Below are 22581 nucleotides of genomic sequence, written 5' to 3'. Positions count from 1 at the left end.
CAGAACAAGAGATGCTTCAGTAGCTTCAGTATATATCTCAAAAATTACTTTCTCGGTAATGGAAGTAGCTTTTTTTTGTTTGTTTTGTTTTTAAAGCCCACTCATTCTTTCCTTATTGAGTCATAGAATTATTAAGGTTGTAAAAGACCTCCAAATCCTGAGTTCCACTTTAATTTAAAAGTCCTCCAGGATTTAGCCTTAGGAAAGTTAAATTATCTTTGCTATCTAAAATCTTAAAGGTAAAATACATTCTTCAGCAAAGAGGGATAATTTAACACAATTGATGGGTTACTGCTTTTGACATGATTGCTTCCACTGTAAACCTTTCACTAACAAGTGAACGTAAAGGTTATCAGAAGATAGCTGATACATTATGTGTGAGAGAGTATTTTCTAGCAAAGATAGAGAGGACAACAGGCCTCCAATAAATATTCCAGTGAATGTAAAAAATCAAAATAGGTATGTGACCTTCCTGAAAATGTTTACATCTGCAGTGAATGCAGCCTTCATAGGAGTATATTTTCTGTAGCTCTCTGTATTGCTAAGGGGAAGAAGTATGTACAGAAATTTCATGTTTATCTTTCTAATGTTTTTCAGTACTAAATGCCCTAGTCAAGTCAAACAGTGACATCACATGGTGTACTGTCAGATCCTACACTCATTGAAGATCATTTCTCCTGCATTAAGTTTAACCCCTAAGCAGCTAAATAGAGGTGGCCTTGCTCCGATAGGACTGTCATTTGAGGTCCTAGTGCTTATGAAGAATAAATTATGTGGTAAGACTGAGGTGGGGATAGCTGATAGACTGATAGCTGAAAAGGATGACATGAGTTTAGGAGCTCATGATGTGCTGGACAGTCTCCTGGCAACTTCTCAGAAGCTGTTCCCTTTTAGAGCAGCAAAGTGTAGAGATGTCTCATATAAAAAAATCTTTAATTTGAAAAGAAATGTCATTGCACAAATTGTGTTAATTCTGCACAGCAGGTCAATGTGTTTTGGAGTTCTAAATGATGGTGTTTCCACAAAGCTGTCATTACCTGGCACTGTATTTGTTCATTCTGTGTCTGGACAGATACAGTTCTGGGATAAGTTAAAAATATTTCCTTGTGCCTAGTTTAAAAATGACTAGAGATCACTTTTTCTGAATGTCTTCCAAGGCTGAATGAGCTTTGATGGGCCTCAGGCTGATGGCTGGAGAAGAATGAAACACCACTGCATAGCGTAGATGTGTCTCTAATTAGTTTACCTACCAAATGCTACTCTGGTTGATTCCATCGGGTTAAATTATAGGAGGCTACAATAGCAAGCAAGTCAAGCAGCAACACAGGTGTCTCCAGGGAGAAAGCCAATTCTCAGAACTGGTGAGAAAGACAGCCCTGACTACCTAGTCCCAGACAGGCAACGGGGCCGTTCTCCATCCAGACATCTCTTACCAGACAGATGTTAAGCTGCTAAAAACAAGCAGACTCATAAAAGCAAGCAGCACTCCATGATCAGAGGAACAGTGATACAGATGGAAGACGTAGCCAGACTACTGCTGAATTCAGCAGGGATGTCACAGGCTGGGGTGAGACGGTTCTGCTCACATGAGCTCCCAGAGAGGTGATGAGCTGTCCACTCATGCAGTTGGGCCCACCAGAAATTTACCTCTTTTATTAATCTCTGTGTACCATCCAGGGGAACATTCACCTGGTAGCGTTGATTTAAATCAGCTACTATGCCAGGGACTGAAGCAGCAACATTTCTCATGCTAACTTTAAATTGGATCTGGTACAGCTGGAAAAGAAGCCCCAGATGTACTCAGAACAAAAGAGTAACTGTATGTCGCCTGCCATGAAAAAATGTGTCTCTTGAGTGCTTACGAAAAATAAACTAGAGCTTCTCCATTTAACTTACAGCTTGGTGACTGAGTCTCAAGTGGGCTGATTCTAGCATTTATGTTCTGGGAATGGGGAGGAGGATTTGAAGTGAATAAGTCCGAGTGACACAGGAGAAAGATGCACCAATGTCCTTTTCAATTTGTTTACTCCTAAACAGAAACTATAATCTTTCAATTTATAGGATATATGTATATATGTATATTTCTGTAACATCTCTACTATTTTCATTCTGTTCATCCCAGGGAAACCATCAAACTAACATACCTAAATTCTGGTGTGGGTCCTATTACACACCATCACTGTATCTTCCAGGTACCCTAAAAGCAGTGAAAAAATTGATTCAGGATGCAGGATAAATGAGTTTCCTATAAACACTCAGGATGACTAGGATTTAAATCTTGACTCTCCATCTTTGACCCCTTTCATTAGCTCATTCTGTCTACTTCAGCACCTTACTGTCTATCACTGTTCCCGAGGCACAGGTTTTCACAGAGAAACAGGAGGACAAACAGATAGCATGAAGAAATTGCACAGCTACTTCCAATAATGCGTGCAGCAAGGGAAGTTGGCATAACAGGAGTTTCCAAAGCAGAAGCATAGTGCTTCTAATTTTGGTAGGATTGCCCTTTATGTGGTTTTAATGAAGTGTGAAATTTTAAATATCTTTATTAACTACTGTTTCTTGAAGTGCTTAAGTGCACTGACAGCAGCGCTTACAGTACTTTGCGCAGCTGCAGAGTATCAGCCATGCTCAGCTTCGCTGCTTTATTCCTTGACCTTAAGAACTGCTCAAAGAAACCTCAACAACTGAAGGAACACTAAAGTGTCCCTAGGGTTGCACCAGCAGACAGCAGCACTAATAGCAACATGGTGTCCTAATCTCAGAAAATGAGGAGCTCTAAATGAATGGACAGAAAATGCCCTTTTCCTCCCACTTCTTTTCTCTCCCATTTCATGTTAAAAGGACAAAGGAGATGGGAAGTAACGCTGCACAATGAAGCAGCAATTGCTTCTAGTCTGTAAGGCATCCAACTGCACGTAAAATTGATTTCAATGGAAGCTGATGGACAGAAGAGCAACGAAGCCTAAGCCCCAAAGGGAGAATGTATAGAATAGATATTGCTACAGTAAAATGGGATAAAAAACATAAGTAACACAAGTGGATACAAAGTCAACGCCACCAAAAACTATGGGTCTTTCAGAGAGAGAAAATGAGGTTTGGCATGCAGATACTTCCCATTCATTTACAGTGCATTCATGTCTTAGTATTGCAGTCTTCTCAGTCTCCATCTATTTTTATCTCTATCCCCTGGTGAAAGAATAGCCCATCCAACTGTTGTATTCACAGGTAGTAATAACGTAACACAGCAAGACCGTTTACCCCATCAAAATTGGTAAATATAATGAAGCAATATGAGTTTATGCCACCAAAACAGTGGACTGTGCACGGTAACGTAACTCTGAATACCAAGCACAAACCACGAAGACAGCTGCCCAGTCTGGAAATTGTAAAAATATTCCCCCTCTCAGGTATCAGTTCCGATACACATCTTCTGGTCACTTAGAAAGCACAAGAAGTTCATGTTGCAGTATTTATTGTGATTCAGATTTGGCAACTTGGCACATGTGGGAAGAAAACACAAGCTGTCGTCCTCTAATTGGAGAATAATTTTGTCCTAATTATGTCTGCTGTGGTCATGAAAACGGGGTAATTAGCAATACCATATGGATTGAAACATACTGTCATTTTAACAGAGGCAGGGGAATAAAAATATTTAACCTCACAACAGTGTCAGATCAAGGCAGAGTTCAGTGTGTTCTTCAGCACATCCATTTCTCCATTTGACAGCAGAGTGAAGAGCGAGGTAAATATTGCCACATTCTCAACACGAACAAACACAGAAGATGAAGACAAGACCTGTAAGTGTCTGGAGAGCAGATATGACATCTTCATGAAAAAGCAGACACATGGAACAAGCTTTTGGCTCGTTTCAGGAGAGAGTGATCTCCTGGTTGATAAGGAGAAATGAAAGTGTTGCGGCCACTTTTGATTAACTTTTGTGTCATATTTAAGTAATTTTTGGATACAACCTCTCTGACTTTCCTTGCAGGGAATGGGCAGGCTGCATCTGAATCCTTCACGGCATTTTTGGCTTCCATTTTAAAAATTACCCCAAGCACAAGCATGGCCCTTGATGTTTAAACATTTAAAATGTAGGACTGCACAGTCCTAAAGTACAATGAACTGCTTCCTCTGAAAGGAATGTGCAATTTCAATAAGGAAGAACTAGGTACAAGCACAAGAACATTAGAGGCAATGGACCCCTTTTAAAATAAAATATAATTCCACTGGAAAAAAAAAAAAAAAAAAAAAAAGTCAAAGTTGTTTATCATTTACCTCTCTGCCTGTCCTAAACCTCCTTTGCCTTTTACACTATGGTGAAAAACCACATGTAGACTACTTACGCTAGCCTCTTTCATGAACCTTCAAAATGTTCATGTTTCAGCCTGCAGTTTGAAGTAAAAAGTCCCTATATAGAAAAAGAATATTGATATGTTTTATTATTATTTTTATAGTTATTATTATTATGAATTTTAGAAATTTCAGAGATTTTAGGAGGATAAGCAGAAGGGAACTAAAGAGAGCATTCCAAAAATCCTTTCCTAAAAACTTTCAATTTTGTTTTTAACCTGTTGTGAACTGCTTTGCAGATTAGACAACCTGTTCAATAAACTTCACTCTCCAAGCCTTTTTAATGAGGAAGTGGCAGCAGAATTATTAATAAAGCTCTTACTGTACTTCTTGAGTAGTCAACAGTATTAAGCACATACCAACAATTTACTAACTGCACACTTCTTTGAGGCTTACTGCTACCTCAGCTTTGCCTTTGATTTTTAGTGCACACAAACTGTCTCTCTATTTGCCAGGACACACCCTGCCTTGGCTCACTGCCTCAACAATCAATGAATTATCATCTTTACGGAGGAGCTAAGCAAGTGAAAAGTACACCTCCAGGGTCAGAGTAAAGGAGGAGAGGGAACAGCTTAGTGTTTTGTTGTTGTCATCGACGTCATCGTTGTTTTCGTTGTTTTCCTGAAAGCAGTACACATAACAAGGAAAATAAAAAATGTGGGTTTTACAAAAAAGCCAGTGCAATACTTTGCAATGAGTACCAAACACATTTAAAGCAAGAAGCTATTTATATTAATTAAAGTAAATGTTTTTGCATTTTCTTTGTTTCTTTCAGAAGGCGTGAGGGGAGTAGAAAGAATATTAATAGCATTTGAAATAAAGCTGTTAAAAAGCTGTTAAGTGTTATTCACCTGGCCCACTTACATTGCTGCCTACTCTGCAGGAGAAGCAAATGCAACAAGCAAACCTCCCCCTATTTATTTCGTTGATGTCTTCCAGTGCACAAGCTACACTGTATTCAATTTTACTAGGCAGCTTCCTTTAAGTAAGTTATTGAAATTAAGGTAGGAAAGGAGTTATTTTCCCCTATTTTAGGAGGGTAATTTAATATTGTGCTTTTTGGATTGGATTTTAATATAGTGCTTTTATGTATGTATCATCAAAAAGGTGTTCCAAGTGTTTTGCATGTCTTCATTTTGTATTAGAAAATGAATTCTGTAGAACTGAAAGTGCACATCCAGCTTTAACGTATTTGTACCTACTTAAAAAAATCCTTTGTAAAGAATTTGGGACATTATGTGTGACAACAATTCAACCAGAGCATGTTTTTTTTTTTTTTTTTTTTTTTTTGTATACTAATGTAACAAAAAACTCATCTTGAAAAGTACAGTACAGTAAATTTGCACAGAGAAATAGCAAAATAACAACTAAAACGTTAGTCTGGGTAGCAATGGAATTCATAGAATCATACAATGTCCTGAGTTGGAAGGGATGCTTCGAGAATCATCGAGTTCAACTCCTGGATCCCCAAAGAACCACGCAAAAAATCAGACCATGTGTCTGAGAGCATTGTTCAAATGCTTTTTGAGCTCGGTGCCATGACCACTGCCCTGGGGAGCCTGTCCCAGTGCCCGACCACCCTCTGGGTGCAGAACCTTTCCCTGACCCCCAGCCTGACCCTCCCCTGTCCCAGCTCCATGCTGTTCCCTTGGGTCCTGTCGCTGTCCCCAGAGAGCAGAGCTCAGCGCCTGCCCCTCCGCTCCCCTCGTGAGGGAGCTGCAGGCCGCCATGAGGCCTCCCCTCAGCCTGCTCTGTGTGGGCTGAGCAAACCAAGGAACCTCAGCTGCTCCTCATACTTGTCCTCTAGACACTTTACTATCCTCATAGCCCTCCTTTGGGGCACTCTAATAGTTTTATGTTCTCCATATACTGTCACACACAAAACTGCACACAGTGCTCGCGTTGAGGCCACCCAGCGCAGAGCAGAGCAGGACAATCCCTTCCTCCCCCAGCTGGCAGTGCTGGGCCTGATGCACCCTAGGGGAGGGTCAGCCTTCCTGGCTGCCAGGGCATGCTGCTGGCTCGTGTTCAACTTGCTATCAACCAGAACCCCCAGATCTATTTCTGATTTCCAGCCCCTCATCCCCCAGTCTGTATGTATAACCAGGGTTGTCCCTTCCTAATTGCAGAATCCAGTAGTTGTTCTTGTTAAACGTTGTATTGTTGGTGATTACCCAGCTCTCTCATTTGTCAGGATCTCCCTATAAGGCCTCACCAACCTTCATATCATAAGCCAAATAACGGGACCAAGGACCAACTGCAATGGTCCTTACTGTACATCTATCTGTAAATAATGAGTTCTTGAAAAATAAATAAAACTGGGTCACTATAAAGTCACCAGGCACTTTGGGGATAAGCAATGTGATACTGTACCTGTAATATTTAAGTTGCCAATTAAAAGCCTGTCTAAATTATTAGTGACTGTAGCCTATTGCCAGCTGTTTCTTGTCACGTATAATGGGTTGGTAGAGTTGGTTCACTTTAAAAGTCAAAAAATAGCATAAATACATATGGCCTTGAGAATCAATCCCTGAAGACAGATTGGCCTCTGGAAACAAAACTACCCCAGAATCATAGAAAGGTTGAAAGGTGGTAGCAAAGTGGTAGCAACCTTTGTATGTCATCTTGTCCAATCCACCTGCTCACCTAGGGCCATGCAGAGCCACTTGCACATGACCATGTTTAGGTGGCTTTTGAATGGCAAGGAGTTGAGACTTGAACTTCTCTGGGTAACCTGTGACAGTGTTCCATAACATACATGTAAAAAGAAGTAATTCCTGATGTTCAGACCTCCTGTGTTTTGGTTTGCACCTATTGCTTCTTGTCCTGTCACTGGGCACCACTGAAAAGAGCCTGACTCCATCCTCTTTGCATGCTCCCTTAATATATTGACTCACATTGATAAGGTTCCCCCCAGTCTTTTTGTTCTCAAAATTGAAGTCTGAGAATAAAACTTTCTCAGACTCCCTTTGTACATCATTTTCTCCAGTCCCTTAACCATCATACTGCACCGTTCCTAGATGTGTTCCAGTACGCCCATGCTTCTCTTGTACTGCAAAGCCCAGAACTGGACACAGTGCTGCAGGTGTGGACTCACAGGAGCTTAACCTCCCTTGACCTGCAACCCAGGATACTGTTAAACATCTTTGCTACAAGGGCACATTGCTAACTCATATTCTTTGTAACTCATACCTTTGTATCTCTCAGGAAGCCCAGGTCCTTTCTTCAAAGCTTCTCCAGATATTCATACACACAAATGAGATCAGAGTGTCCCTCTGGTATCAATGGGTTTCTCTGTGAAACATAGTGTCTTCCATTTGGATAGTGCATACACTGGGTATGTTTTTGGCAAGAAGCTATTCTTGGGAAAGATTCACTTTTCAACAGCACCAAACTGTGGGAGCCTACCAGTTGTTTTCTGTTTAGAGAGTACACAGAATCCTTTAGGTTCACAGGTCATGAAAGTGTATGCCCAAGTAATTGCTTCATTACTTCAAATCTTGTTTCAGAGTATCCATACAGTAAATCACAGTAGCTACCTCCATAGTGAGACAAACAAGTATTACAATAGACAGATGACTTCCATTTCTATTCTCTTTGCTTAAGGCAAACTTATGAGCAAGAAAATAATCTTCACTTCCACCTGGATATACTGTTACCATCCAAGGCTATTATGGCTGTATGATAACAAATGAAATATTTGAAATTGCTAAAACTAACTGAAGCTGTCATTATCTCAGTGTGGGGCTAACACATACAAATGGGCACCAGGCAAACATAAAAACCACTTTTCAACCAACTAGTTGAAAAAAATGAAGCAATTAATATAATAGCAAAGCAGCAACAAGAAATACGCTGTAGACACATACTGAGAAACAAAGACATGTTCTGTTTACAAATGAAGCCACAGGCTTGCACATATTCTACCAAATTTACATCAAATCAAGAAGTTTTGATTTCCACACAGAGTAAAACATTAACTATGTACTTCAAGCATTTACACTATCACATCCTAGTGCATCACAGCCTTCATACCTCAAGGTAATGCTTAAATAAACTGATATATAGATGTGCTTGACAGCCTACATGCCTGCCTGCATAAGTGATTGTATTCATGCCCGCTGAAGCCTGGGGATATACATTTCCTGGAAGAAAAAGAAAACAAACCATTTATTTTATTGCTTAATCACCTGAATTGTAATTAGGCAAGGAATTACACTTTTACTTCAAGTTATTATTTTATGACTTCAACTTTATTTTTATTTTAACATGTCTCAAATGCCTTCTCTTCGTCTCTGAAGATACTTCTGTGGTGATGAGTTCTTATTTTACATACTTCTGGACAGACCATAGTAGACCTCTCTACAGGAAACATTCTTGTCCTCCTATCAGTACTATAAAAAAGATTTTTGTGGAATTCATAACACAGGACTGGATCTATTAAGCTAAATTATCTCTTTATTATGAAAGCACCAACACCACATTCTTCAAAATTACTGGAATTTTATTTGCCTCAGGCTTATGACTTGCAACCAAAGACATTGTGCAAAGAAAGCAAAGATTAAGTACACTTTAGGGAAAAGGTGATAATCCACATTGGTAACATAGAAGATCAGTCTGATGAAAGAAGCCATCCATTACACTATATAGATTGCAATATTCAATAGCATTTTTCAACCCAACTTTTTTAATCAAGGAGAAAAAAGTTAAGCAAAGTTTACATTAGACAAATTTGATACAATTCAAAAAGCATTTTTCTGAAGATCGTCAAGCATAAAGTGGAAAAACATAAAGGGGACAAGATGGATGAAGGCTAACTACTGTACAATTATAAGCTATTAAACAAAGTTGCATATATGTACCACAGTGTAAAAAAAAAAAAAAAAAAAAAGTACAGAACGAATAAAAACCTTAAAAACTGCCTGATGAAAAATAAAATAACCAGTGACTTTTAATGGCTTCTCCTGGTTATCAATGCTACAAAAGACTTTTTTTTTTTTTTTTTATTTTTTTTTTTTCCTCTCTGATGCCACTGAAAAACTTCCTATCAAATGATAAAACCAGGCACAATTAAACCATTACCAAGCTAAACCCCGCCCATAGAAATATACTACCAACCCACATTTTCCATCAAAAGCTTTTTTTGTTGCTTTGTTGTTAAATCTTTGAGGCCCATTTGGTCACAATATGTTACATTTTTTCCTTTTTTACACTATGATATCATATGTTTGTCTGGCACTACCCTAAAGCTAATTTATAGAGAATGAGAATACAGAAACAACCCAATGTCTATTTGACAAAATGAATTCACTGGGCATAAAATAGGAGAAGGGAGAAGAGAAGGGAAGGGGGTCAGTTCTGCCAAGAAAATAAACCCTATGGATCACTCATCATCACTTCCGCTTGCTTCCGACTGGTCCTAGAGGTAAGAGACACAAGACAAGTCAGAAATTCTTTGCCAGCTATTCTGTGGAATTTGTTAAAGAAGAAAAAAGAAAGAAAAGGGGAGAAAGATGACAATTAAACTGACAAATCAAGATAGCCTTAAGAAATACACTGTTTTCTAATATTTCTCTTTCATGACATTTAATTCAGCTGCTGCAGGCTTCTTTAGAGAAGAAAAGACACTGAGTAAGGAAACACCAATTTTTCTGTCTACAGGGACACCTAAAAACAACCAAGAAGAGGTCTGCTTCCATTTGTTCCATTAATACAAGAACCCGCCAAAAAAAAAAAAATCAAACTAAGAGTTTTTCATTTGGGGATGAAAGCAAACAAACCATGAGGTTTAAAGTTACAAAGAAGGTAGGAACAACTCCAAGAAATAAGCTCCAGACTTCTTAGACTTCTTGTCTTTCAGCACAGGGCCCAGATCTCCTAAGCACACCCAGATACAGTTAACACCCTTGCCAAATTCTCTCAAGATAATGAATACAGATTAAATACATGCTTAAGCATGAATAGGTGAGAATTCTGACAGCAAGCAAGACAGGGTAGAGACGTAATCACTGCAACCACTTCCACAGTCTCAGTGAACAAAACTTACATTTTCATCTTGATCCTCATCACTATCATCATCACTCACAACAGGTTTCGCTTTTGCTCGGCTTTGCCTCTTCTTGCCTTTCCCTTTCTCCCGACTCTTTTCATCCTTCTTATTCAGCTTGATTTTGACTTTCACTGATTTTGCTGCAGAAAGTAAAACAACATATATGAATGCATTTTTTAAAAAACAATGTAGCCACTCTTTGCTAATTCAATAAAATAATTACTGAAGATCACTTATCAACTTCTAAATGCTGTCTCTGTTCATAGAAGTTCTCCTCTGGTAGCAACCTGAAAAGGTACTTTCTCTGTTCTTTATCTGCACTGTGGAACGATCAAAGGTTTTGCTTTTATTTCTCTACTTTTTGATAGTTGTAACAATGATTTGTATTAAGCCATAAAGAACAACTTGAAGTTAACCATGTGCACATTCTTTTTCACTTTCAGAATGCATGGCGTCCACAGGTATTATCTGGTTTTGTGATAAGATGCACATATGAAAATACTTTCTTATTTGCATAGAGACATGCTTATGATTTGTACAAGCAAGCAATTGTGTTATTTTAGACCACAGAAATGCCATGCGAAGATAACACATTTGGAGTATACACCTTTCTGAAGGTCATGTTAAGTGTCTGATTTCCAAACGAACTGCTGAAATGTCATGTTTTGCAGAACTGCTTGCTGTACTTGGAAGAGTAGTTCAGGGCAAAGTACTATAGTTTCTGTAACAAGACAGATGCGGTAGCTGGAAAGCATGGGTAGAAGTACTGAGTGGCATGGAGTGGAAATAAAAGATGCCTCCTTTTCTACTACATCATGTCTCTGAGTCTGCAGGGACTTCATGTTTGGTGGTTATGTTTCCACTGAGGAAATCTGAACTGACAAGGAGACCTGGAAGACAGTATTGAGATTAGGCCCTTTGTACGGACAATCCTGGCTCCATTTTGGCCATCAGTGTGCTACGACAATTTCAATGCACTAGTTAATCAGTGGAACAGGATATACACAGCAGATTAAAAGTCAAACTAGAAGCAGAAGACAAATATTTTCACCAAGAGGGCTAATATATTGTCAGAATATTTCAAGAGGGGATAAGAGGTCTCTTCTTCGAAGACATGCTCCAGTTTTTCCTGCACCATGCCCTGAATTCCAGTCCAGTCCAGTCTTTTCTTAAAGATGGGCCATCTGGAGAATTGGTGTCACCTCCTACTTCTGAAAGGATCTGGAGTTTCACTTCATCCCTTCCTCACTGAAGAATATTTGCTACATCTTCTGGTTCTTAACTAATGATGAATTTTTTGTGTCACATCATGCCTGAAAGGTTGACCACCTATGAATAAAGATTGTATCTAGCATTTGCAGGTAGTTGTAATTAAAAATAACATCAATAGGATCAGAGAGTTTATCAACTCTTAAGGCCAGTGAGACCTGCTCCCACAAAGCACTTCTGTGATTTGTTTCTGGCTTAAAAGTAGTTCACTATACTGTTACAAGTACAGCAATAACACAAAGCAACAAGAATTAAGCTGAATGTAAACACCCAAAGCAGAAAACTTTTTAAGAAGTTACTTTCTTTCATGGAAAGTAGATTCTCACAGCAGAAACTGGAACAAATAATTACCCCTACATATACTTTATCTTCTCTACCTAGCAGGGGACTCACATTCTGACTCTGACTCGTCTTCGTCATCATCATCTTCATCATCATTGCTTTCATCCTCACTTTCTTCTTCTTTGGCAATCTTCTGTCGTGCACTTTTGAACACTGACTGAAGAACTATGGAATCCTCATATATCTACAATATGAATACAGATCTATGTTAGAGCTGTAAAGTCAAGCAGAATCAACAATTCACAGTATAGCCCTTCGTTTCTGTTGCAAATCCACAGAGTATATGTCCTTTTCAAATTACAAGTAACACTGCTCATTGCATGCATTTTAAAATAAATGCCAACATTAACTTTCTGTTTGCTGAATGAAGAAATTTGTCAGTGACTCATAAAAATAGAATTCTTAAAATATATTATGCTTTAAATGTTCAGTTAGAAATTTTTCCTTACTGTTTTTACTACCACCGGAACTATTCTGTATTTTCATTAGATTATAAGAATCTTGAAAACCTGCCAATGTGACATGTGACAGTCTTCAGCAGTAAGCATCTCAATTAACAAATTGAATTAAAGTCTAACAATATATTTGGTAATGCCAAATGACTAGCTCTAATGTTAATTTTCCCTTTTTTTTTTTTTTTTTTTTCCTGAAATCCAAAGTGGTTACAAGGGAAGTAGTTTAACCCAAGCAGATCATCCCTTCCTTCTTCTCAAATCTAAAAAGACTGAAAAAATCTGTGCATGTTCTGAACTTATTGCCTGTTCTTGAACACAATGTAACCTTAAGTATCTTTCACAAATCAGATTTTCAATTCAACCTTTACCTCTACAATTTTTTCTACATTTTCAATTTAGCCTCACATCTACAAATGAGAGGACTACATTTGGTTTGCAAGGCATTTCTCAGATTAGCATAACAGAAGGCTATGGCCTTCTATAGGAAGGCTTATCATAGTCTTCCTAATTAAGTGAGGCTTCATAATCATCTTAACACGGAAGCTTATGTATTTTGCTTTGTAAGATCTCAGATGCCAAGGTCTGCACAAATCAGCACTGAACAATTAAGAACAGTTAACAGAAAGGTACAAAGTCATAGACTGTATGTGGTTTTCTTACCGTCCTGCATTGAACTACCTTAGCTGCCATACTATTCCTTCAGCTTAATTAAACACTTTCTTGTATAAAGGGACATTCAATAATTGCAAGAAAGATAATGGAGGAAGTTTTGGTGGCCATTAAAATCGGTAAATTAAAACTGATAAAAACACTAATATTTTGCAGCTTCAGTAAAATTAATTAAAAAAATTCAGTTCAGAATACTTTATGTGAAATGTGATTTTTTTTTCAGTTGATCACCAAGTCCACTTCAGAAAAATTTCCTCTCAGTACAGATTGTTCCACATTCTTTAAGTACTCCCATGCTCTCTGTTATGAAATGTTTGACTGCTTTTGAACATGGTAGAAGTTGTTTGTTGACACCCGTAATACATAATGATTATGACTGTTTTGAAGTGGCTTTTTTCCTTCAGTTGTGTGACGTGATTATGCTGTCAGACCCCAGATTTTTTTTCTTTTCCTGGAAGTAAAATTATTATTGATGTTGTCTTATACCTACTGTTTATAAAGTGTGCTATCCTTAGAAGCCCCCTAAGTTGCTCTCAAGTTTTTTTTATTTTATTTTTATTTATTTTTTTTTCTGTCCTATAGGCCCAGCATATTCAATTGTTCTTAAGAATTGCTCTTTCAACTAACTTTGCTGTCCTTTCTCAGACCAAACACCTTTCTAAGACAAGAATAGTCAAGGAAGAGTACAGGATTATATTTTTAACTCCAGACACTACATATTTAAGAACTTGCTATGACCCAGACTTTTTAACAAAATTTCCAACAGAAACGAAGTATTTCTAATTTTTTTAACCTTCTTAATTTGGGGTTATCTGTAGATATTCAGTAGCTAGTCTGACCCAGAAAAGACTGGGGGGCTACATCAGGAAAAGCTATGCAAATAAAAGATTTATTCTGATGAAAATCCAATTCCAACAGGTATCATCAATGGAACAGCCATGACCGTGGAACTTCCTTAAAAATGAGAAAAACAATGGAACTTCAAATTATGCAAGTTTTTAAGACTTTTTTTTTTTCTGTTTCAATAGACAAATACTATTTTTAATCCCTTCCATGTCTGATTTTCATTTGACCCTTACAACATGAAAAATGTTTCAAACTGCTGAGGTTACATGGAACTCAAAAAAAAGTCTGCCTCAAAAAAAGTCTGTCTCCCCCGAAAACCCCTCTTAAAAGTTCCAGCTCAGATGGAACTGCTTTGCTCCAAGGAGAAGCAGCATGCATCATAGTAATGAAAGGAACATGCAGAATTTCACTTGAAGTCACTGTGTACTTAAGCAGCTGTCTGAATTAGATTTTTTTTGTTGTTTTATGTGCACAAAACAAAAAATCTAGTTTACTGAAGTAAACTGGTATACTGATATGCCAGAGCAAAGGTAGAACCAAACTATCACTAAGAATATAAAGTAACCTTAAAATTGGAGAACTGCTGCAGAAATGCCCCATAATTCATTGGAAATAAAAATTAACATAGAGAACATAGGAGACAAACTTTAAAAACAAACAAACAACAATAAAAAACAACCAAAAAAAGGAAGCAAAACAGACAGAACAAAGCAAAACTTTTATACCAGTTATTTGTGCTTTGTACTATAAAAAGTAATACTAACTCTGGTAGTTAATGTTGCTACGTTACAATGGAAACTAATTCTGCAAAACTGTGATACAGGTTGGCTTATTTCCAAACAAAGCAACAAGATCTACTGAACATTTATACCCATTCAGGATTGTTCCTGTCAATTCTAACACCTCCACCTCTCACTGTGTGAGACAACTTTCTCATCTGTCATCCAGATTTTGTAGTCAGCATCCTTTTGTGTCAGCATCTTCTGTTCCAAATTCACAGCACTATACACATTTGTTTAAAACATTTGTTTAAGTTGAGAGATTTTGCCTTCTAAACCTCTAAGACTCAGCTGGGTTTTGACAGTATTACTGACTGTCAAAATGGACACTGATCTTTCAAAAAAAAAAAAATACTTGCCATAGGGCTCAGAGAATATAACTTTACACAGAAAGATTTACTGCTGGAGAAACCTTAAATTTCTATCTGCCACTACTAGAGATAAGTGCTCGCTACTAAGCATTTCAAGTATATCTGGTACTAAACCATATTGCTACATCTGCTCCTTCTGTCATCCACTCTGGTAAGCCCAAGCTGATGAACATGAACAGTCATTTATTATAGATTCAAATGGTTCTGCAGCAGCTCTGAACTACATACAGAACAGAACAAAACTGATCTCAGAATCAGACTCCAAACCAAATTCACTGCATGCTCCCACTCCAGCTGTGACCAGAGGACTCTGGATAACTGTAAGAATTTGGACATCTTTCTTTATTTAAAATAAGAATTCAAGCACAGGGTTTGTAGACATAAATAATAATCATTTAAGGACCAAAACTCTTAACACACAGAAGTTCAGTCAGACCTGTGATCCCTCCAGATTGAATGTCTGAGCATTGTGACACAGCAACATGACATCCTTCTCCAGGTCTCCAAGACTCCGATACTTATGATTGCGAATTCTTTCCTGTTGTATTTGTTGAAGAAAATGGGAAGTATGGAGGGGCAATGGCAAAGAGAAAAAACAGCAGACAGGACATAGAATTAATATTTGATTGCAATACATCAAAGACATTCTCTTTTAAAATGTTACAAAATCACACTACGGTGGTAACAGCAAAAATCATGCAATTTCTTTGTGGAGTGGAAGGGACAAAAGCCACAGAAACTTCTGGTAAAAGACTTTCCAGTTTCTTTTTTCCCAGCACAGAATCAAATAAACTAGGACATGAATGAAACTCAAAGAATTTCAAATCACCTCATGTGCAACAAGTTGCTTAAGCCCCATCTGCAAAACTGTTTAGATCTGGTCTAGCTCTTCCAAGACAGTACTTTAGGGATGTCTATATTCCCCTATAACCACTAAATTTTTGCGAAAAATATTTTTTACTAAAGATTTCCTTACAAAGTTGCAATTGGTTCTTTTAAAAAAAGACAGATATACTCTCGGAAAGTGATATTTATGTCACTGCTACATTTTGAAATTACAGTGATATGATGCAAAATAAACGAAACAAAATTCATTACAAGGGATTTAACACTGCTTGAAGTACAAGTCACAAACAGAGGTACATACAATATTCATGCTGTAATTTTAATACTGAATGCATATTTGCCTTGTCTAACAAAAATAAATGTTGGAATCTCTAAAATGTTCCTACCTTAATTTTTTTGAAGTCCACTGGTTTCCTAATCAATTCATAATACTCTGGTAGTTCTTTCCTAGATGGGAGCTGAATGAAGACTTCACTTAGCTGCCTTCCAGAACTGTTGAGAAAAACAAACTTGCAACGTAAAGAATTATTACAATTCTCTCCACACACACCCACAGAGAAAAAAAACAAAACAACAACAACAAAAAAACATGTTGCTTTCAAAGAATTAGAAATTGATATCTGGATTATTATCATTAATAATAAAATAGTAATTATAATTATTTCATAAATATAATTATTATTAATAACAACAACAACAAATTATAATAATAGAGATAGTTGATTTACAATTTAATACAAACCCTTCTGCTGTTTTCCTAACTTATCACCATTACAGGAACACATGTGACTTTATGGAATCAGGATCAGGACCTGAAACTGAATTCTATAGTGGTTTGCCAAGTGCAGTCTTACCCTTTTCTTCCTTTTATTTTTTTTTTCTTTTTATTTTTTAGCATGTCTCTCTCCCGTTACTGTAATTTTATCTCCCTCCTGGTCATTTTGTATTTGTTTTTTTTTTTTTTTTTTTTTTAAATCCTAGTCATAGCACACCATTTATTCATAGAATCATAGAATAATTAAGGTTGGAAAAGACCTCCAAGATAATCTGGTCCAACCATCTCCCTACCACCAATATCCCCCACTAAACCATGTCTCTAAGCATCACGTCCAATCTTTCCTTAAACACCCCCAGGGATGGTGACTCCACCACCTCCCTGGGCAACCCGTTCCAATGCCTGACTGCTCTTTCTGAGAAGAAATGTCTCCTCATTTCCAACCTAAACATCCCCTGGTGCAACCTGAGGCCATTCCCTCTAGTCCTAACATTAGTTACCTATGTTAAGAGACTGACCTCCGTCTCCCCACACCCTGCTTTCAGGTAGTTGCAGAGAGCAATAAGGTCTCTCCTGAGCCTCTTCTCCAGACTAAACAACCCCAGTTCCCTCAGCCACTCCCCATAGGACTTGTGTTCCAGGCCCTTCACCAGCTTCGTAGCCCTTCTCTGGACACGCTCCAGGGCCTCAATGTCCTTCTTGTAGTGAGGGGCCCAAAGCTGAGCACAGTACTTGAGGCGTGGCCCCACCAGAGCTGAGTACAGGGGGACGATCACCTCCCTGGCCCTGCTGGCTACACTATTTCTGACACAAGCCAGGATGCCGCTGGTCTTCTTGGCCACCTGGGCACACTGCCTGCTCACGTTCAGGTGAGCATCAATCAGCACTCCCAGATCCCTTTCCTCTGCACAGCTTTCTAGCCACTTTGCCCCAAGCCTGTAGCGCTGCATGGGGTTGTTGTGGCCAAAGTGCAGCATCTGGCACTTAACCATGTTGAAACCTCATCCCATCGGCCTCTGCCCAATGACCCATCCTGTCCCAGTCCTTCTGCAGGGCCTTCCTACCCTCCAGCAGATTGACACTTCCCCCCAGCTTGGTGTTGTCTGCAAACTTACTAAGGGAGCATTCAATTCCCTCATCCAAGTCATCAATAAAGATGTTAAAGACAATGGGCCCCAACACCCTCCCCTAGGGAACACCACTGGTGACCAGTTGCCAGCTGGATTTCACTCCGTTCACCACCACTCCCTGGGCCCAGCTGTCAACCCAGTTTTTAACCCAGCAAAGAGTGTACCTGACCCAGCCATGAGCTGCCAGCTTCTCCAGAAGAATACTGTGGGAAACCGTGTCAAAGGTCTTGCTGAAGTCTAGGTAGACTACAGACTACATCAACAGACTTTCCCTCATCTACCAGGTGGGTTGCCTGGTCATAGAAGGAGATGGTCAGGCACGACTTGCTGTTCCTGAACCCATGCTGACTGGGCCTGATCCCCCCAGTGGTCCTGCATACATCGCATGATTGCATTCAAGATGACCTGTTCCATCACCTTTCCTGGCACCAAGGTCAGGCTGACAGGCCTGTAGTTCCCTGTGTCCTCTTTATGACCCTTCTCATAGATGGGTGTCATATTAGCAGGTCTCCAGTCATCTGGGACCTCTCTAGTTGACCATTACCACTGATAGATGATGGAAAACAGCCCAGCAGTCACACCTGCCAACTAACTCAGCTATACTGATTTCCATTATGCCAGATGCTGATTGCTTTCAGAATAACTAAATGGTACAATAAAGAACATTATTTATTTCCACTACTGAGTGTTAGGTTCCTGGGAAGATCATTCTAACTGTACTGAAAATTACTACTGTGATTTGTACTTCTTCAATCATCTGAAATAAATTAATGGGTTATCTAAAATTCTCTCATACTCTAGGAACATCTCCTATCATTTACAGGTGCTCAGAATTTCTAAGGTTTCCAGATTTCCTGTTGTTAGCCCTTTATTTATAGCTATTTTGACACTTACAAACTGAAGGTTTCTTTGTTTGTTTGATTGCTTTAAATCTTCTCATTTGTGGCTTCACAAATAATAGATGGCTGTAAGTCACCTGGAGAGGAAATGTGTTAATGGCACTTACAGGCTTCATTTTTTTTTTTCTTTTTTCCCCTCTGTTAACATTGTTCTAGTCACAGACAAAGTAGCAGAAAAAAAGTTCTGATGAAATGAACTGTAATCTGTTGTGCTAGGATTCACAAGCATTCCCTGCCCATGTTCACATGCTTGCTTCTCTCATGACCCTGATTTCTCATGTGGATGATAATTTAAATAAACCAAACCCTCACAAGAGCTGGACAAGGTGAAGGCTGCTGCCAAGTCTTCACCTTCACCTGAGCTTCTCTCTTGCAGTCACCCTCCATAACAGTGTGGGATCTTATTAGACACATTAAATTGACAGTAAAACACGGGTTAAGTGAGGCAGTTCTGCCATGAACAATAAGGATGATGGAAAGCACTGAACAGCTCTGTCCTCTATCTAAATCATGTATGCCTATCATATCATAGGTACCTCTATAGGCCTGAGAATCTGTGGAGACACAAATTTGCTTGGGGAACCTGAAAGATCAATGAACAAGCAGGAATGAGGAGATTTTTCTCATTTCCTAAAGAGCTGTTGCTCACCTAGTTCAAGATTTCTTAATGTTCTTATTTTAGTTTTGTCTTATTTTATTTTTTTTTTTTGTCTTATTTTAGTTTTGACACTTTGGCCTTGCATCAGAGAGAACAACAAATATAAATGTTTAAATTATAGCCTGCTAATCAGTGGTGTCAATCCAATACCCTTGGGACAACCTGGCATCTAGAGTATTTTTCTCTCCAGTGCTAACCTAGTAGTAAGTGCCTCTGTCTCACCCTGACAACATTTTTTGACTTGCAGCAGCAGACAGTAACTGCCAGCTGTTTCCTGGCAGTTGATTCAAGATCATGGCACATGTAAACACACTTCTTTGGTGCTACTGCTGCATGAGGAGACAAGAAGGTGTACTGGGCATCTCTGTCAGGGAAGGTAATAGTCATGTCTATCTACCCTATACAGATGTTGGTGTAGACAACCTGAAGACCACTTGCACATCACACTCCAAGCAGTTTAGAAGCAACTTCAGCCAAGAGATCTAGTTTTCTTGGGAAGCACCCTGTTACTGAAATAGAGGAAATCATAAAATGACCAGATAGTTGTCATCCCAGATGACATGCCATTGTATCTGCCATCTCCTTAGAACTGATTCACACTGAAGAGTCAAATTCATTATTTTCCTACTTTTCCAGTCAAAGTGGGAGGTGTTTATGGATTTAAAGGCACCAATCCTGTTAATAATCCCTGTCAGTGACGTCATGTCACATGACAGAACTTATCATCTCAGGCTGCCCTCTTAGAGAGGAACAGAAAGCAAAACAAAAGCAATGCATTAAAAACACACTACACAATTTACTTAATTATAATGTGTTCCCACTCTTCTGGAAATTGAGGAATATATATATTTATATATAGTAATACATTGTTAATAAAGGGAAGTGTCAAACACTCTAAGCTGCAACTGAGATCATGGACATTTTTTCTGAACCTACAAACACTAAGTACTCTGAGAAATAAGATCTCTGGTGACCAAATTGTTTCATAAATTTAAGTCTCTAGTCTCTATTCTTCACATGTAAAATGAGAGTAAAACATTGTGAAGAATGACAGCACAATATTGTGAAAAAGTGATGTGTCTGCAAAACATTCAGACTCCCTATACTCATAAGCATGATACAGAAGCCCAGGAGGAATCTGGCCATGCATTAAGTGATCATTGTCCATCTTCCATACACAAGGCACAGGCTCTGTGCAAAGCAAAGCACAGGAAAGCAAAACAAACCGTAAGGCTGTAACACCATTATACAGCATATAGTAACGTATGTTCCTATGATAACAGGAAACATTAGGTTTACACTTCTTTTTTTTTCCTGTTATATCCTAATTTCTGTGTGCTTGATTTGGCAAATTTTAAATGCTTTTAGTAAATCTGTACAATATACTTGTGTATAATATAAATACCAGCTAATCTTTTTAAAATACAACAAGTTGCTTTCAAAACTTTGTGCAATGTGGATTTGGTATGCAGAGGGACTGAGATGTCACTGCTGTGTTTTAAACTTCACTGGCTTTCTTCTAACAGAAATATCTACTTCAGAAAAAATAGTGAAACGCTGATGCTGGTGTTGCTTCAATTACACTTCAGATTTTAACAGCAAATATAACCATCTTTAATCTTATTTTAGTATGAAGAGCTGCTAATAATCTAATTTTGATCAGACTTTAAAACATGCTGGCCATATTTGCCCTATTAAAAAGGTCCCATAACTATATATATATATATGTATGCATATGTTTATCTCATGGCTTCACCCTCCCTCTCCTTTTTACACATATGCATACACCCTTATGTTGTATTTTACACAAAAAAATTAATGGTAGTAAATTATTAAAAAGCAATATCCTATTTTCAAGATATAAATCTAGCTAACTGTAGTTTGTTCACACATTCTATTAAAGGAAGAATGCCATAAAAAAACCTTCAAGCTTTTGCCTGATATAATTAATTACTGAGAATCACTTAAGGTCATGAGAGGAAAAAAAAAACATTAAGTGCATGAAATATGCAACAGACAGAAGACTAGTGCCCAATTTTGCCTACCCAGATCAATAACAGCTTATTCCAGTGTACCATTTTTATAGAAATGCCTCTCACAAAGAAATGTTACGTTCTGCTCCCTTTGTATACAACCACATACACTGTAAATGAATGTGATATTTTCTGACAATCTCAGGTGGCTGTGTTGTGGATACAACAGGAGAAAATTAGTAATTATTAGTGCAACACTGATTTTAATCTTCATCCTCAGTTTTAGAAAATAACCACAACTGCCACATAAAAAGCATGCGCAGTAAAAAATCACTTACAGTTTCCTAGCAACTAGCAGGATACTTGCTGAAGGGAAGAAGGCCCAGAATAAATTATCAGAGCTCACTGCAAATGAACTAAGAGTGACAGCTCACTGCTACTGCAGTACCTCATCACATCACTCCTCTATGTGCTCACATGCAAATACTTGCATGGTATGCAAGCTCGTTAATAGATAACTGATCATTTTTAAAAGACTTTCACTCAGAAAAGTATTTGTGCTCAGTGCTTCCAATTTTCTCTCTGTTTTGTCAAACTACTTACAAGGTACATTAAGTACATATTTCTGCTCATTTAGTCAGTATTATCTTCAGTAGAATTAAATGCAGGAACCATTAGGCCTAATTTATAAGTATCTGCTTTTGTACCTTTTTTCCCTGGCAGTATGTGGCCAGAAACAAGCTGCTGCTTACCTGTCAAAATTTCTACTACTATCAAACCTCTTTCTCTTTAGGAGTCAAAAAGGAGAGACAACTGTGAATCTGAAACTGCATAATGTTCTCACATTTCTAGAAAATTTCACACTTTTTTAGCAAACACTGAAATTCAGTAGTGAGTGGTTAGAATGAATGCTCACAACCAGAACTAATGTGCACAAATTGCACCTCCAATTCAAGTGTAACTAAAAATGATGTTTGTTAAAAGCAAACAAACAACCACAAATTTTGTGTGTGGAAAAATGAAGAGAGCATAAATACAGAGGAATGACCTTACTATGTGAAAACTTCAAACCACAACCCACATAAGTACGAATACTATTCATTTCTGTTAAATGCATTTAGCAGCTCTTCTTTTTTGGAACTGACTATAGTGATACATGGTGGACCT

At 38.2% G+C, this 22581-nt stretch overlaps 1 protein-coding gene across 6 annotated transcripts in view; it reads right to left on the bottom strand.

Moving 5' to 3' along the window:
• Nucleotides 1-8836: 8836 nt before the first annotated feature.
• Nucleotides 8837-22581, bottom strand: part of SMARCA2 (SWI/SNF related, matrix associated, actin dependent regulator of chromatin, subfamily a, member 2) — a 120748-nt gene continuing 107003 nt past the window's right edge. For all 6 annotated transcript variants that reach the window (XM_035309099.1, XM_035309100.1, XM_035309098.1 and 3 more), the window contains 5 exons: nt 16366-16471; nt 15570-15671; nt 12065-12197; nt 10400-10542; nt 8837-9772 (listed from right to left, as the gene is read on the bottom strand). In XM_035309099.1, the coding sequence (XP_035164990.1) occupies nt 9737-9772; nt 10400-10542; nt 12065-12197; nt 15570-15671; nt 16366-16471 (520 nt within the window). In that variant the 3' untranslated portion in view covers nt 8837-9736. The remainder of the gene's footprint in view (nt 9773-10399; nt 10543-12064; nt 12198-15569; nt 15672-16365; nt 16472-22581) is intronic.

Source organism: Oxyura jamaicensis, chromosome Z (assembly GCF_011077185.1).
Source record: "Oxyura jamaicensis isolate SHBP4307 breed ruddy duck chromosome Z, BPBGC_Ojam_1.0, whole genome shotgun sequence".
NCBI lineage: Eukaryota > Metazoa > Chordata > Aves > Anseriformes > Anatidae > Oxyura > Oxyura jamaicensis.
This window is presented reverse-complemented; position numbering and strand designations above follow the sequence as displayed.